The 18,167-nt window shown below is 37.0% G+C and overlaps 1 protein-coding gene across 20 annotated transcripts in view; it reads right to left on the bottom strand.

Annotated features, from left to right (window-relative positions):
- The window catches only part of HDAC9 (histone deacetylase 9), a 1,021,922-nt gene that overhangs the window by 777,771 nt on the left and 225,984 nt on the right, over positions 1–18,167 (bottom strand). The window contains exon 1 of one of the 20 annotated variants that reach the window (XM_067042607.1): positions 17,665–17,711. The exons of 18 other annotated variants lie outside the window; for them this stretch is intronic. In XM_067042607.1, coding sequence (XP_066898708.1) covers positions 17,665–17,689 — 25 coding nt within the window. In that variant the 5' untranslated portion in view covers positions 17,690–17,711. Of the gene's footprint in view, positions 1–17,664; positions 17,712–18,167 lie in introns of those variants that run through there. One more of the 20 variants, XM_067042621.1, reaches the window with a different exon arrangement.

The raw sequence follows: 18,167 nt of genomic DNA, 5'->3' as shown, positions 1-18,167 counted from the left end.
CTGGAACTGAACCAACAATATCTCCGAGGTACGCCTGTATCCATACCTGTCTGTTTTCTTCTCCTTGTGCCCCTAACTAGAAAAGCAGCTTTGCCCCTGTGGAATCAGCAATCAGCAGATTCCACACCAGCATACTGTCAGGTAAAAACAAAGAAAAACCACTCTGCCTCTGTTTAAAGAATTGAACCTTTTCAATATGAAAATATAATCTCTTGTTAAGTCAGAGATAAGACCTGCTGTGTATACAGAGTGAAAAGCTCACATTAAGTACACCTTGAAAATTATTTTCCTTGACAACCAAACATGTCTCTAACCACACTCCTGGAAGGAAATTGGACTCTGTAGTATCTAATGTGGTAATCCACAAAAATTAGCTACTCTTTGATAATCTATGTTAATGAAGATTACACTCCATACCCCCTACTCAATATCCAAAAACACTTTTTCCTATACCCAAAACCTGTGATTATGATAAAGAAACAAGCTAAGTATCCAAATTATAATGCTTATATATTCAAATCCTGAAGAAGTGGACTACAAAAAAATAAATTTTTTTGATTATTCAACTTTAGAGGAGAACAGTATTTAATGATGCTAAATCTACAGAAAAGAAGGGATGATTTTCTGTTAGTTTTACTTATAGATGAGTTTTTTTTTTTTTTTTTTTTTTTTTTTTTTTTACATGCCATTGTTAGAAGATGTTTCAAATAAAAGAGAAAGGACCTTGGGACGCTTAGTGATGTGGAAGATATACATTTCTTCCACTAGAAATCTCAAAGGAATTCTCACCTAAAAGAGTGAAATAAATTTAACTAATTTGAAATGTAAAGTATCCCTTTGAAATTGAGGGTAATACATAATGGAACGCAGAAATACTTCCATTTTTGCCCTACTTTTGATATAAATTCTAAATGAAATATTCAAAGCTGCCAATAAGTTACAGTTCTCCAATTTTAAAGAAATGGATACCAATATTTATATGGTTCTATTGTAATCAGGGTGCATCTCACCTGAGGCTCACCACACTATTTGATTGGAACTTTGCTTAGTTCAGGAAGGAGAAGTTAATAAGGCAATCAATCATTCATGTGCTACCTAAAATCAGACAGGAATGTGAACCTTGAAAAAAGCCACAGTATTTAAAGTTACTCTCAGAAGGACTCTCCATTCTGGAACTCACCAATACCTACCATTTTAAGAGTGCTCTCTGAACCAAATCAAGCAACCACTTTCCATTTAATTTCCTTAATCCTGTAATTCCACAATCACATACACACATAGTCTTCAAAAGCTTACAAAGTGATTCTGTGGTTAAACTGGAATTCTCTTTAGCAACATTAAGGCAAACCACCTATTTCATATGGCCTGTTATTGAGTTTATCATCAGTTTTGAGCTCTTCTTGTTGTATCTCACATAGTGTATGGAGTATGATAAATGTTGAAAACACACGTGAGACATGTAAGGAGATGAATGAGGTAGATGGACTGATGATGAATGGATAAGATGGGAAGATTATGAAGGTTTTGAAGGCCTGGATTTAATCTGGGAAAAAGAGAATAATATGAAAGGGAAGAAACGTAAAAAAATAGTTGTAGATACTAAGAACAATTTCTATCTGGTTCACAATGTAGACTCAAGTCAGATCTGACTGTGAGAGTAGGAAAATCACTAAGAAATCTGTAGAACTTGTTATATATATATATATATATATATATATATATATATATATATATATATATATATGTACACACACATACATATATATGTGTGTGTATATAAACATATACATATACATATATATATACATATATATATATGTGTATATATATATATATATATATATATATATATATCCCTAGACCTTCAAGTGTGGATAGTAGAATCTATTACAGTTGACTCCTGAACAACATGGGTTTGAACTGAGCGGGTCTACTTATATGTGGATTTTTTTCCAGTAAATATATCCTATAGTACTACACGATCCTAGCCTGGTTGAATCCTAGGATGTGGAACCACAGATATAAAGCACCTATTGTAAATTTACAGGTGGATTTTCAGCTGTGCCCCTCACCCCCACATTGTTCAAGGGTCAACTGTAGTTTAAACCATATGAAACTGCCTGACCTACAAAAATGGCCATTGCGTATGGTTCAACCTAAGATAAATATTTTTATAGTCAATGCTAATTACCTATCCTCTCTCCTCCTCCCAACCATGACTTAGATAAATATGCCAGGAATTGGAAAATTGGAAAGTTCCTCTAAAGAGGTTATGGGACTGCTTGAGATCACACTGCTAGCTACAGGCAGAGCAGGGACCAACAATCAGGGTTTACCTCTAGCCCAGTGCTCCTTCCACAACACCATTTTGACAGTGAGATGGTCCAAAGAGAGAAACAAAGTGAAATGAAGAGCAAATGTCACACTTAGCTGCCACTCAGAATTTCACTGAGGGACAAAATTACAGCTATCAAAATAGAGCACCCTTCCTCCTCATGCACCAGAGAACAATGAGGGAATAAAAATGAGTCAGCAGAAGGAATGACAGTTCCCTTAATTTCCATGACTTAGTGGAAAAGTCATTTCTTAGAGTAAATTCCAAGTTTGCCAAATTCAAGAGTCCTCTATTGGTGATTAGTCAAAGTGACTGACAATAAGGGATGTTTTAAAGAGTTATGGTCCTGCCATGACACATCTTTCAGGGTTGGATAGGAGAGCCAGTGCAAAGAATTTTATATTCTCAGCCATTATTGCTGTCCTGAAAAGTTTTACATTCTCAGCCATTATTGCTGTCCTGAAAAATAAGAGTTCACAACATTCACAATACAGCTCCTCTTTTACCTGGGAGTTAAAGACAGATTTCCAAGTTCCATGGAAGTGTCACTAGCAGATTTAATGAGAGATAACAAAGGAGCATATGGAGGAGAGAAGATAAAGAATATAGTCAAGTATCTGATCAACCCAAACTACTCACAGAAGCACATAATATGGGCTGGGGGTGGGGAGGGGGTGTATTCAAAGCTGATTTGAAAGATCTTCACAGATCTCTCTCTTTTTTTTAAATAAATCTTTATTGGAGTATAATTGCTTCACAATACTGTGTTAGTCTCTGTTGCAAAACAAAGTGCATCAGTCATATGCATACACATGGCCCCATATCCCCTCCCTCTGGAGCCTCCCTCCCACCCTCCCTATCCCACCCCTCTAGGTCATCACAAAGCACCAAGCTGATCTCCCTGTGCTATGTGGCTGCTTCCCACCAGCCAACTATTTCACATTCTCTAGTGTATATCTGTCGATGCTACTCTCTCTTCGCCCCAGCTTTGCCCTCCCCCTCCCTTATCCTTGAGTCCATTTTCTATGTCTACCTCTTTATTCCTGCCCTGCAACTAGGTTCATCAGTACCGTTTTTTTTTTTTAGATTCCATATATATGTTAGTATATGGTATGTTTTTTTCTTTCTGACTTACTTCACTCCATATGACAGACTCTAGGTCCATCCACCTCACTACAAATAACTCAATTTCATTTCTTTTTATGGCTGAGTAATATTCCATTGTATATATATATATATATATATATATATATATGCCACATCTTCTTCATCCATTCATCTGTCGATAGACATTTAGGTTGGTTCCACGTCCTGGCTATTGTAAATAGTGCTGCAATGAGCATTATGGTACATGACTCTTTTTGAATTATGGCTTTCTCAGGGTATATGCCCAGGAGTGGGATTGCTGGGTCATATGGTAGTTCTATTTTTAGTTTTTTAAGGAACCTCCATACTCTTTTCCATAGCGGTTGTATCAATTTACATTCCCACCAACAGTGCAGGAGGGTTGCCTTTTTCACCACACCCTCTCCAGCATGTATTGTTTCTAGATTTTTTGATAATGGCAATTCTGACAGGCGTGATGTGATACCTCATTGTAGTTTTGATTTGCATTTCTCTAATAATTAGTGATGTTGAGCATCTTTTCATGTGCCTAATGGCCATCTGTATGTCTTCCTGGGTGAAATGTTTATATAGGTCTTCTGGGCATTTTTTAACTAGATTGTTCTTTTGATATTGAGCTCCATGAGCTGTCTGTATATTTTGGAGATTAATCCTTTGTCAATTGCTTCCTTTGCAAGTATTTTCTCCCATTTTGAGCATTGTCTTTTCGTCTTATTTATGGTTTTCTTTGCTGTGCAAAAGCTTTTAAGTTTAATTAAGTCCCATTTGTTTCTTTTTGTTTTTATTTCCATTAATCTAGGAGATGGGTCAAAGAAGATCTTGCTGTGGTTTATGTCAAGGAATGTTTTTCCTATGTTTTCCTCTAAGAGTTTTATAGTGGCTGGTCTTACAGTTAGGTCTTAAATCCATTTTGAGTTTATTTTTGTGTATGGTGTTAGGAAGTGTTCAAATTTCATTCTTCTACATGTTGCTGTCCACTTTTCCCAGCACCACTTATTGAAGAGGCTGTCTTTTCTCCATTGTATGTTCTTGCCTCCTTTGTTGTAAATTAGGTGCCCATATGTGCATGGGTTTATCTCTGGGCATTCTATCTTGTACCATTGATCTATATTTCTGTTTTTGTGCCAGTAGCATACTCTTTTGATTACTGTAGCTTTGCGGTACAGTTGAAGTCGGGGAGCCTCATTCCTCCAGCTCCGTTTTTCTTTCTCAAGATTGCTTTGGCTATTTGGGGTCCTTTGTGTTTCCATACAAATTGAAAACTTTTTTGTTCTAATTCTGTGAAGAATGGCAATGATAGCTTGATAGGGATTGCATTGAATCTGTACATTGCTTTGGGTAGTATAGTCATTTTCACAACATTGATTCTTCCAATTCAAGAACATGGTATATTTCTTCATCTGTTTATGTCATCTTAGTTTCTTTCATCAGTGTTTTATAGTTTTCTGAGTACAAGTCTTTCACCTCCTAAGGCAGGTTTATTCCTAGGTATTTTATTCTTTTCATTGCAATGGTAAATCAGAGTGTTTCCTTAATTTCTCTTTCTGATTTTTCGTTGTTGGTGTATAGGAATGTCAGACATGTCCGTGCATTACTTTTGTATCCTGCGTATCATGTCATCAGCAAACAGTGACAGCTTTACTTCTTCTTTTCCAATTTGTATTCCTTTTATTTCTTTTTCTTCTCTGATTGCTGTGGCAAGGACTTCCAAAACTGTGTTGTATAAGAGTAGCGAGAGTGGACATCCTTGTCTTGTTCCTAATCTTAGTGGAAATGCTTTCAGTTTTTCACCATTGAATATGATGCTTGCTCTGGGTTTGTCATATATGGCCTTTATTATGTTGAGGTAGGTTCCCTCTGTGCCCGTTTTCTGGAGAGTTTTTATAATAAATGGGTGTTCAATTTTGTCAAAAGTTTTTTCTGCATCTATTGAGATGATCATATGGTTTTTATTCCTTAATTTGTTAATGTGGTGTATCACATTGATTGATTTGCATATATTGAAGAAACCTTGCATCCCTGGGGTAAATCCCACTTGATCATGGTGTATGATCCTTTTAATGTGCTATTGGATTCTGTTTGCTAGCATTTTGTTCAGGATTTTTGCATCTATGTTCATCAGTGATATTGCTCTATAATTTTCTTCTTTTGCGATACCTTTTTCTGGTTTTGGTATCAGGGTGATGATGGCTTTGTAGATTGAATTTGGGAATGTTTCTCCCTCTGCAATTTTTTGGAAGAGTTTGAGAAGGATTGGTGTTAGCCCTTCTCTAAATGTTTGATAGAATTCGCCTGTGAAGCCATCTGGTCCTGGACTTTTGTTTGTTGGAAGATTTTAAATTATGGTTTCAATTTCATTACTTGTGATAGGTCTGTTTATATTTCTTAATTCTTCCAGGTTCAGTGTTGCAAAATTGTACCTTTCCAAGAATTTGTCCATTTCTTCATGGTCGTCCATTATACTGGCATGTAGTTGTTTGTAGTAGTCTCTTATAATCCTTTGTATTTCTGCAGTGTCAGCTGTGATTTCTCCTTTTTCATTTTTCATCCTCTCTCTTTTTTCTTCATGAGTGCTACTAAGGGTTTATCAATTTTGTTTACCTTCCCAAAGAATCAGCTTTTAGTTTTATTGATCTTTGCTATTGTTTTCTTTGTTTCTATTTTATTTATTTCTGCTCTCATCTTTATGACTTCTTTCCTTCGACTGGATTTGGATTTTCTTTGTTCTTCTTTCTCTAGTTGTTTTAAGTGTAGGGTTAGCTTATTTGAGATTTTTCTTGTTTCCTGAGGTAGGATTGTATTGCTATAAACTTCCCTCTTAGAACTGCTTTTGCTGCATCCCATAGGTTTTGGGTTGCCATGTTTATGTTGTCATTTGTTTCTATGTACTTTTTATTTCTTCTTTGATTTCTTCAGTGCTCTCTTGGTTATTTACTAGTGCACTGTTTAGCCTCAATACATTTGTGTTTTTCAGTTTTTTTCCTGTAATTGGTTTCCAATCTCATAACACTGTGGTCAGAAAGGATCCTTGATACAATTTCAATTTTCTTAAATTTTCTGAGGCTTGATTTGTGACGCAAGATGTGATCTACCCTTGAGAATGTTCCATGTGCACTTGAGAAGAAAATGTATTCTGCCACTTTTGGATGGAATGTTCTATAAATATCAATTAGATCTATCTGATCTATTGTGTCATTTAGAGCTTGTGTCTCCTTATTTATTTTCTGTTTGGATGACCTGTCCATTGGTGTAAGTGGGGTGCTAAAGTACCCTACTATTATTGTGTTACTGTTGATTTCTGCTTCCATGGTTGTTAGCATTTGCCTTATGTATTGAGATGCTCCTGTGTTGGGTGCATAAACATTTGTAATTATTATATCTTCTTGGATTGATGCCTTGACCATTATGTAGTATCCTTCTTTGTCTCTTACAATAGTCTTTATTTTAAAGTCTATTTTGTCTGATATGATAATTGTTACTCCAGCTTTCTTTTGATTTCCATTTGTATGGGATATCTTTTTCCATCCCATCACTTTCAGTCTGTATGTGTCCCTATGTCTGAAATGGGTCTCTTGTAGACAGCATACATATGGGTCTTGTTTTTGTATCCATTCAGCCAGTCTATGTCTTTTGGTTGGAACATTTAATCCATTTACATTTAAGGTAGTTATTGATATGTATATTCCTATTAGCATTTTCTTAATTGTTTTGGGTTTGTTATTGTAGGTCTTTTCCTTCTCTTGTGTTTTGTGCCAAGAGTAGTTCCTTTAGCATTTGTTGTAAAGCTGGTTTGGTAGTGCTGAATTCCCTTAGCTTTTGCTCGTCTGAAAAGCTTTTAATTTCTCCATCGAATCTGAATAAGACCCTTGCTGGGTAGAGTACTCTTGGTTGTAGGTTTATCTCTTTCAGCACTTTAAGTATATCCTGTCACTCCCTCTGGCCTGCAGAGTTTCCACTGAAAAATCAGCTGATAACCTTATGGGGATTCCTTTGTATGTTATTTTTTGTTTTTCCCTTGCTGCTTTTAATAATTTTGATTTGAATTTAATTTTTGTTAGTTTGATTAATATGTGTCTTGGTGTGTTTTTCCTAGGGTTTCTCCTGTATGGGAACTCTCTGTGCTTCTTGGACTTGGGTGACAATTTCCTTGCCCATGTTAGGGAAGTTTTCAACTATAATCTCTTCAAATATTTTCTCAGACCCTTTCTTTTTCTCTTCTTCTTCTGGGGACCAGTGTAATTCGAATGTTGGTGTGTTTAGTGTTGTCCCAGAGGTCTCTGAGAGTGTCTTCAATTCTTTTCATTCTTTTTTCCTTATTTTGATCCTCGGCAATATTTCCACCATTTTGTCTTCCAGCTCACACATTTGTTCTTCTGACTCAGTTATTCTGTTATTCATTCCCTCAAGTGTATTTTTCATTTCAGTTATTGTGTTGTTCATCTCTGTTTGTTTGTTCTTTAGCTCTTCTAGATCTTTGTTAAACATTTATTTAATTTTCTCAATCTGTGCCTCCATTCTATTTCCAAGATTCTGGATTATCTTTACTATCATTACTCTGAATTCTTTTTCAGGTAGATTGCCTATTTCCTCTTCATTTATTTGGTCATGTAGGTTTTTACCTTGCTCCTTCATCTGTGACATATTTTTCTGCTGCCTCACTTTTTCTCTTTTTTAATGAGTGGTATTATATTCCTGACTTACTGGTTGTTTGGCCTGAGACTTCCAACACTGGGGTTTGTAGGCTATTGGGTAGAGCTGGGTCTTGGTGCTGAGATGAAGAACTCCATGAGAGCTCACTCTGATGAATATTCCCTGGGGTCTGAGGTTCTCTGTTAGTCCAGTGTTTTGGACTCAGAGCTCCCATCACAAGAGCTTTGGCCCAAGCCCTGGCTTCTGAACCACGATCCCACAAGCTGCCAGTTCACTCTGGGGTTCCTCCCGACTCCTTGGGCACCAGAGTCCCCCACCAGCGGCCAGCAGGTGCCCTAGTTGTGGGGAGATGCTAACTCTGCATCTTCCCACGCTGCCATCTTGACTCCTCCCTTCACAGTTCTCTTAAGACTCAAAGTTGCTAATTAAATGTAATAGGCTGTACTGTAAGTATCCTTCATGATCAGTGGGCACCTCATTGTGGTTGAATGTCCTCAAGACTTTTCTCCCCCAGCTTTGCTGATGAGCCTGTTAAAATCTGATGAAAAGCCGGGCTGCCTGTGGTGAGCAGCAGGTGCTGAAATAACTTGGGCTGTAGAGCGAGAGAAAATCTTTTGTTCCCACCACCATGAGTTGTTAAGGTTATAAAACTTGGAGCTGAAAATCCATCAACAACAACAAAAACCTGCTGCAATAACTAAAATAGATTCTATATGTGAAAAAGAAAATTACTCTGCTCTCTTAGTTTGTGTTCCAAGATAAAAAACACAAAATACTGGGTGAATGTTGCAACTTTCTGCTGTTAATGGCAACGCTAAATGGTAACGTTATTATTTTAAATAATTGCAAAGATTTTTAAAGGCCTTCAGTAATCATTTCAATAATTTTTAAGCCTAGCTCTAGATTGCAAATACATCTTTACCATTTTTTTCAAAGTTGGATGACTAAAAACTTTTCTGAGGAACACACTAGAAGTGCTTCTTAAATTTAGCCTTTTCTATGTTTTCGCCAGGGCGAAACTGCAAGTACTATATTGGTGACTTGTAAAAGTCAAATAAAGAAATTAAATTTAGCACAGTGTTTACAATGGTGATTTCTCATTCCATAATATTGGGAACCCATAAAAATTTAAGCTGTGCAAATATACCAGATTTGTTAGACTTATTTTTAAATTTATGGGCATCAACAAATAGCATAATTTGCAAATATTTTATTTGATCTGATTTTGTAAAATCTTCCTGGCAATTTGCTTAAAACATTCACAAATTTCCATTTTATTGGTTGCTACATGAGCTTTTATTTGTAAATACACTGTGTCTACTTTTAAACTGCTTCTTTGGCTTAGGAGTTTATGTTTAAATGCAGAAACATAAAAACGAAATAACTAAATGCTATTTTAAGATCTGAGAGGCAATTTTGAAAGTTTTACTGAACCCCACACTAATCTTCACCAGCAAGAGAGACTCTTGTTAGTAAAGAATAATAAAGAGAAAGTATATTAAAAAAAAAAAACCCAAAAATATTTTTGTTTCAACCATCAAGTGTTTTTAAGGTTATTAGCTTAGAACTGTAAAGCACCCAACAATCACCCACTACTAACATTTAATGTTCGTCTATTATGAGTGCTTGTCATACTTGAACAATGGAATCTCTCCCTCTTCTCCCTGAATGAGAAGGTGTAGGAGGGGCCTGAGATTCTGCATTTCCAGTATCTTCCTGGTGTGATGTGGTTGCTTCTGATCCAAAGGCCAGACTTTGAGTTTCAAAAGTCTATTACGGGGGGAACCTTCAAGATGGTGGAGGAGTAAGACATGGAGATCACCTTCGTCCCCACAAATACATCAAAAATACATCTACATGTGGAACAACTCCTACAGAACACCTATTGAACACTGGCAGAAGACCTCAGACTTCCCAAAGCTTTGCTTTCACCATTTGTCCTAGGGTTCTGTCTGTCCGTTTTTTTTTCTTTGTTTTTACTATAGTTTTTAGTGCTTGTTATCATTGGTGGATTGGTTTTTTTGGTTTGGTTGCTTTCTTCTTTCTTTCTTTCCTTTCTGTTTTTGCTTTTTTAAAATACTTTTAATTTTTTATTATTAATAATAATTTTTTAATTGTAAAAACTTTATTTTCTCTTCGTTCCTTCCTTCCCTTCTCCCTCCCTCCCTCTCTCTCTTCCTTCCTTTCTTTCCTTTCTTCTGAGCCATGTGGCTGACATGGTCTTGGTGCACCAGCTGGGATTCAGGCCTGACCATCTGAGGTGGGAGAGACAAGATCAGGACATTGGTCCACCAGACACTTCCCAGCCGGCCGTAATATCAAATGTTGAAAGCTCTCCCAGAGATCCCCATTTGAACACTACGACCCAGCTACACTCAATGACTAGCAAGCTACAGTGCTGGACACCCTAGGCCAAACAACTAGCAAGACAGAAACGCAACCCCAGCCATTAGCAGAGTAGCTGCCTAAAATCATAAGAAGGTCACAGACACCCCAAAACACACCACCGGACTCAGTCTTGCCCACCAGAATGACAAGATCCAGCCTCATCCACCAGAACACAGGCACTAGTCCCCTCCACCAGGAAGCCTACACAATCCACTGAAGCAACCTCAGCCACTGGGGTCAGACACCAAAAACAACGGGAACTACGAACCTGCAGCCTGTGAAAAGGAGACCCCAAACACAGCAAGTTAAGCAAAATGAGAAGACAGAGAAATACACAGCAGATGAAGGAGCAAGGTAAAAACCCACCAGACCAAACAAATGAAGAGGAAATAGGCAGTCTACCTGAAAAAGAATTCAGAATAATGACAGTAAAGACGACCCAAATATTGGAAATAGAATGGAGAAATACAAGAAACATTTAATAAGGACCTAGAAGAACTAAAGAGCAAACAAATAATGATGAACAACACAATAAATGAAATTAAAAATTCTCTAAAAGGAATCAATAGCACAATAACTGAGGCAGAAGAATGGTTAAGTGTCTTTGAAGGAAAAATAGTGGAAATAACTACTGCAGAGCAGAATAAAGAACAAAGAATGAAAAGAATTGAGGACAGTCTCAGAGACCTCTGGGACAACATTACATGCACCAAAATTCGAATTATAAGAAGAAGAAGAGAAAAAGAAAGGGACTGAGAAAATATTTGAAGAGACTATAATTTAAAACTTCGCTAATATGGGAAAGGAAATAGTCACGTCCAGGAAGTGCAGAGAGTCCCATATAGGATAAATCCAAGGAGAAACATGGCAAGACACATGTTAATCAAACTATCAAAAAATAAATTGAAAGAAACATGTTAAAAGTAGCAAGGGAAAAGCAACAAATAATATACTAGGTAATCCCCATAAGGTTAACAGCTGATCTTTCAGCAGAAACTCTACAAGCCAGAAGGGAGGGGCAGGACATATTTAAAGTGATGAAAGAGATAAACCTACAACCAAGATTACTCTACCCAGCAAGGATCTCATTCAGATTCGATGGAGAAATTAAAACCTTGGCAGACAAGCAAAAGCTAAGGGAATTCAGCACCACCACACCAGCTTTACAGCAAAAGGAACTTCTCTCGGCAGGAAACACAAGAGAAGGAAAAGACCTACAAGAACAAACCCAAAACAATTAAGAAAATGGTAATAGGAAGATACATATCAATAACTACCTTAAATGTAAATGGATTAAATGCTCCAACCAAAAGACATAGACTGGCTGAATGGGTACAAAAACATGACCCACAAATATCCTGTCTACAAGAGACCCACTTCAGACGTAGGGAGACATACAGTCTGAAAGTGAGGGGATGGAAAAAGATATTCCAGGCAAATGGAAATCAAAAGAAAGCTGGACTAGCAATTCTCATATCAGACAAAATAGACTTTAAAATAAAGACTACTACAAGAGACAAAGAAGTACACTACATAATGATCAAGGGGTCAATCCAAGAAGATATAACAATTGTAAATATTTATGCACCCAACATAGGAGCACCTAAATACATAAGGCAAATGTTAACAGCCCTAAAGGGGAAATCGACAGTAACACAATCATAGTAGGGGACTTTAACACCCCACTTTCACTGACGGACAGATCATCTAAAATGATAATAAATAAGGAAACACAAGCTTTAAATGATAGATTAAACAATATGGACTTAATTGATATTTATAGGACCTTCCCCAGAACAACAGAATACATGTTCTTCTCAAGTGCGCATGGAACATTCTCTAGGATATGTCATATCGTGGGTCACAAATCAAACCTTGGCAAATTAAAAAAAAATTGAAATTGTACCAAGTATCTCTTCTCACCACAGCTCTATGAGACTAGATATCAATTACAGGAGAAAATCTGTAAATAATAGAAACACATGGAGGCTAAACAATACATTACTAAATAACCAAGAGATTACTGAGGAAATCAAAGAGGAAATAAAAAAATTCCTAGATACAAATGACCATGAAAAACAATGAACCAAAAACTATGATATGCAATGAAAGCAGTTTTAAGAGGAAGTTTATAGCAATACAATCATACCTCAAGAAACAAGAAACATCTCAAATAAACAACCAAACATTACACTTAAAGCAATTAGAGAAAGAACAAAAAACTCCAAAAATTAGCAGAAGGAAAGAAATCATAAAGATCAGATCAGAAATAAATGAAAGAGAAATTAAGGAAACTACAGCAAAATCAATAAAACTAAAAGCTGGTTCTTGTTGACAAGATAAACAAAATTTATAGACCGTTAGCCAGACTCATCAAGAAAAAAGGGATAAGACTCAAATCAATAGAATTAGAAATGAACAAGGAGACGTTAACAACTGACGCTGCAGAAATACAAAAGTTCATAAGAGATTACTGCAAGCAACTATATGCCAATAAAATGGACAACCTGGAAGAAATGGACAAATTCTTAGAAAAGCACAACCTTCCGAGACTCAACCAGGAAGAAATAGAAGATATACAGATTACTAAGAAACACATGAAAGGATGCTTAAATTCACTAATCGTTAGAGAAATGCAAATCAAAACTACAATGAGTATCACCTCACACTGGTCAAAATGGTCATCATCAAAAAATCTACAAACAATAAATGCTGGAGAGGGTGTGGTGAAAAGAGAACCTTCTTACACTGTTGGTGGGAATGTAAATTGATACAGCCACTATGTAGAACAATATGGAGGTTCCTTATAAAAGTAAAAATAGAACTACCATACAACCCAGCAACCCCAGTACTGGGCATATACCCTGAGAAAACGATAATTCAAAAAGAGTCATGTGCCACAATATTCATTGCAGTTCTATTTACAATAGCCAGGACATGGAAGCAACCTAAATGTCCACTGACAGATGAATGGATAAAGAAGATGTGGTACATATATACAATGGAATATTACTCAGCCATATAAAGAAATGAAATTGAGTTATTTGTAGTGAGGTGGATGGACCTAGAGTCTGTCATACAGAGTGAAGTTAAGTCAGAGAGAGAAAAACAAATACAATATGCTAACACATATATATGGAATCTAAAAAAAAAAAAAAAAAGGTTCTGAAGAAACTAGGAGCAGGACAGGAATAAAGACACAGACATAGAGAATGGATGTGAGGACACGGGGAGGGGGAAGGGTAAGCTGGGATGAAGTGAGAGAGTGGCATGGACATATATACACTATCAAATGTAAAATAGATAGCTAGTGCGAAGCAGCTGCATAGCACAGGGAGATCAGCTCAGTGCTTTGTGTCCACCTAGAGCGGTAGGATAGGGAGGGTGGGAGGAGACACAAAAGGGGGAGATATGGGGATATATGTAAAGTATAGCTGATTCACTTGGTTATAAAGCAGAAGGTAACACACCATTGTAAAGTAATTATACTCTAATAAAGATGTTTTTAAAAAAAAGTCTATCACATACTAAGCTCTATGTTAGGAATATGTTTTTACATTTAATCTTCTTAACCACCCTGTGATACAGGTAGTATTATTTCCACCTATCACACGAGGAGACTGAGTAAAAGAGAGACTTCGAACAACCAGTAGGTGACAAGGAAAATACGAACCCAGGTCTCTTTGAAGTCAAAGCCCCTTGTCTATAATACCAATATTTCACTGCCTTCTTTCTCAAGAAAAGAATTTCTAAATCTTATTAGTTAATGGTATCTACAAACAACCTTCTAATTCAGAATGAATTTTTTCAAATCAATGGTAGAGCAGTTTAAAAGTTCACATGCTTAGGCTCCACGGCAATATACTTCTTTTTCAATAAATGTGGTGAGAATTGAGAAGTCTAAATCTCTTTGCATCTCCACAGGTGACTCTTGGAATCGCTAAAGTTATTTGTTATTCCGTCTGAATAAAAAAACTCACTGGAATAAATGCCATCTACATTCCAGTTGTTACTAAAAATGGCAAGTATAAGCTGTGGATGTAGATCAAGTATGTTGGCTTGAGGGAAAACATTTCACCTTTAGAAAAGGTTAGATGTTTATTTAGCATTTTATATTGGATGACACACAAAGTATAATCTTTCAATTAATCCCTAGACCTGCACTACAGTCCTTTCAAATTCTCCCTTATTTCATGAAAGGCTCTGATACAAAAGATGCTGGCACATCAGGGCTGTATGTAGACAACCATTCTATTCTAAAAACTCCCAAGGAGGCCCAGACATTGGAATGAAGCTGGCTAGGTTACAGTTCTTTTCCTAGTTTCATGCTATTTTGAAGGCAGGCACATTCTGTCAGAAAAAAATGATTTGTGACAGCCCCTCCTGATGACCGTTATCATATTTTCTAGAATTAAACAGGACAGCAGTCTTCTCTCTCCATTTCCACTTTTACAGGCAAATTTTTCAGTAGAACCAATCATTTTAAAGGACTTTTACACTAAGCCATTTGTGCAAGGTGGAACAGTAACATTTATGAAGAAATCTCAGCAACACAAAAGTATAGTTTAGGGCTTCCCTGGTGGCGCAGTGGTTGAGAGTCCGCCTGCCGATGCAGGGGACGCGGGTTCGTGCCCCGGTCCAGGAAGATCCCACATGCCGAGGAGCGGCTGGGCCTGTGAGCCTTGGCCCCTGAGCCTGCGCGTCCGGAGCCTGTGCCCCGCAATGGGAGAGCCCACAACAGTGAGAGGCCCACGTACCACACACACACACAAAAGCATAGCTTTTAGAATTCATCCATTATTTGAGTTGCAATTTTAGCTCTACCTCATGTTGTATATGTAATCTTGAGAAAGTCAGGTGGTTTTCTAAACCTTAGTTTCCAAACGCTAAATGAAGTTAAGAATAGTACTGATCCCTTGCTGTTTTATTACGTGAGATAACATAGACAGTGGGTCCTAGTGAAGCGCCTGGCAATGTAGCAGGCACTCACTAAATGCAGTCAGTTATTATTAAAAGTGCTATATGTTATCAATGATTATTATATTATTAAGAGACTTACCAGAATTTTTCTAGGGTCCATGAAAGCTGTTCATGAGGTTTTCTAATCTTTGTAAATAAAAGGTTGGGCATTTAAGGAGTGAGCACTGGCCTAAAAGCAAAGAGAAGGAAGGGGAGGGGGATCCTAAACTCCTTTCAGTTACAGTTTTAGGGTGAATCAGTAGCTCTCAAAGTCTGGTCTCCAGACCAACAGCTTCCCCTTGACTGGGCACTTCTTAGAAATCCAATTCTCTGGTCCCTCCTCAGACCTACTAAACCAGAATTCTGGAGGCAGAACCAGTAATCTGGGTTATTTTGCAAGTCCTTCAGCTGACTCTGATGCATGCTGAAGTTGGAGATTCGCTGGTACAGATGAAAAGGAGCACTGGGCAAGGACCATCGCTGAATGCAAATATACCTCCATGCAGTCTCTAAACATCCCCGTTTAGTGTGTGGACACCCAAGTCTGTATTAAATCTCTTGTGATCTGTGACACATGTAATCATAAAGATCTTTCCAAGAAGAGATAAGACTGAGGAGGCAGAGAAAATGCACATTTACATAAATACGCATCTCTCAACTTCCTAAAGTTAGGAGGTTATCCTCCTAGAACTCCCCCCACCTCACCAAAGGGGATTAATTTAATCACTAAATTATGTAGTGTTGTGAACACTGGCATCAAAATAACATATCACCATTTTCTACAGAAATAAATTTCAAGCATCTGATCCTAAAGGCCTATATTTTACCAGGGCAAACTGAACACCTATTTAAGCTTAAAGCAGAGAGGTGTCAACTAACAAGAAGCAAAATGGAGACAGTATAAAGCATGGAGGTGAAGTGTTGATTGTGAACTCCTGCTGCCTGTTTCCTAACCCAGCTCCCTCAGTTACGAGCTCTGTGACCTTTAGCAACTAATGAATCATCATTCATCCCAGCTCCTTTATCTACTCCAAGGGGATAATAATAGTAGTACCCATCTCATAAGATGTCAAAGATTAAAGGATTCATACATGTAGAACACATAAAACAGTGCCTGATAGCTGGTAAATGCTCAGTAAATGTTCATTTTAAGAAGGTACATGAAACAGAACAAAAATGTTGGTTTCTTCTATCTTTGTTAGTCTTATAAAAAGGAATCCATTTCCTTTAACACAGGGGTTTAGACAAATACCTTATGTTTTGATATTCTGCATGATACCTACAATAAGACCACAACCTTTATATGGTTATTGTTACTTAATCATCTCATGTACTTTTGCCAGGTTCTTTTCAACCAGATTTCTGAGAACCATTGAGGACAAAGGCCTTTCTTATGTTTCCTTGAATCCTCCACTGTGCCTTCCTCCTAATAGCTGCCTAACACATATTTATCTGTGATGATATGACATGAACAGTAAAAATATGAATTACAAAATGCAGATGTCACAATTCATTTATTTTTAAAAAGACAGCCACAAAATTAGAAATATATTCATGTAACTTAAATATTACTAAACTTATTTTAAATTTATTGCTAAAAAGGGATCTACCCATCAAGTAATTTCTATAGTATCAACCATAACAACTCAACTCAGTTGTTTCATGGAGCTAGAGTGAAATCACCTTCTTTAAACATTGTAAACAACCTACTTGTCAGTGACATAAAAATCCGCTGATGGCATTGAACATAAAGACTGATGAAGGTTATACCACCTATAGCCCTTCTAAAACTCCTTTAGGTTGTTTTACTCATTCTCCAACAGAGATAAAAAGAAAGTTATTACCTGAAATAAAACCTCAGCTTCAATTTATTGCCACATTCCCAGGCATTCCTTATCAAACATAACTATAAATAGTATCCTCAAATTGCAAGTCCATTCTAATTTATGATTCATTTCCCTACTATTCCTGTCTCTCTGTCCTGGAATGCTTCAGCCTCAAAGAAGCACCATATCATGATTTACAAGTTTGGTTTAGAAACAGTCACTGCAGATCCACTGCAAATGGGACATTGTTTCCTTGGCTGGGCTGTGATGTGGAGATAGGGCAGGCATATTACTGTCTCCAGAATACAATGGCTTCCTTGCCCACATTCCCTTCCCCTCTGTCTCATCTGCTAACAGCACAGCTACGAGTTTCTATAGTACCTGTCACCAGGGAACTCTCCAACATAATTTGGCAAAGGAGTTACTTCACCCTGTAAGAAAAGAGGATAGAAAGATACTAAAAAGAATAATCTCTTGCTTGGATGCTGGCCATCTAATTAAATTCAGAAGGGTATTGATTCTGTCCACTTAGATTAACTTTACTTTTGTATACAACCAAACTATAGGTTCAAATTAACCAATATAGGTCCCTGGAACGTCTCCAAAAATGTATCAAATATCTCTAAATCAAACTTTGCATGTGAAGGTGATGGCAGTCCAATCTGGATTGTTGATTATTATCTATTTTAACATGAAATTCCTAGCACAAAAAGGATAAATTGAGGCAGTGTATTAAGTATAGTGGAGGCCACATGATTTAGCAAACAAAGAAAGCAGAAACTTTCTGATGCTCATTAAGGGTATGTTATTATTCCAGAGATTTATAAAATATTCAGGAGTAGCATTTTAAATTGTTGGCATGTGTAATAATTTTTCACCTAACA

This window comes from Kogia breviceps, chromosome 9 (assembly GCF_026419965.1).
Source record: "Kogia breviceps isolate mKogBre1 chromosome 9, mKogBre1 haplotype 1, whole genome shotgun sequence".
In the NCBI taxonomy this organism is placed as follows: Eukaryota; Metazoa; Chordata; class Mammalia; order Artiodactyla; family Physeteridae; genus Kogia; species Kogia breviceps.
The sequence above is the reverse complement of the archived record's forward strand: the minus strand, read 5'-3'. Positions and strand labels throughout refer to the sequence as shown.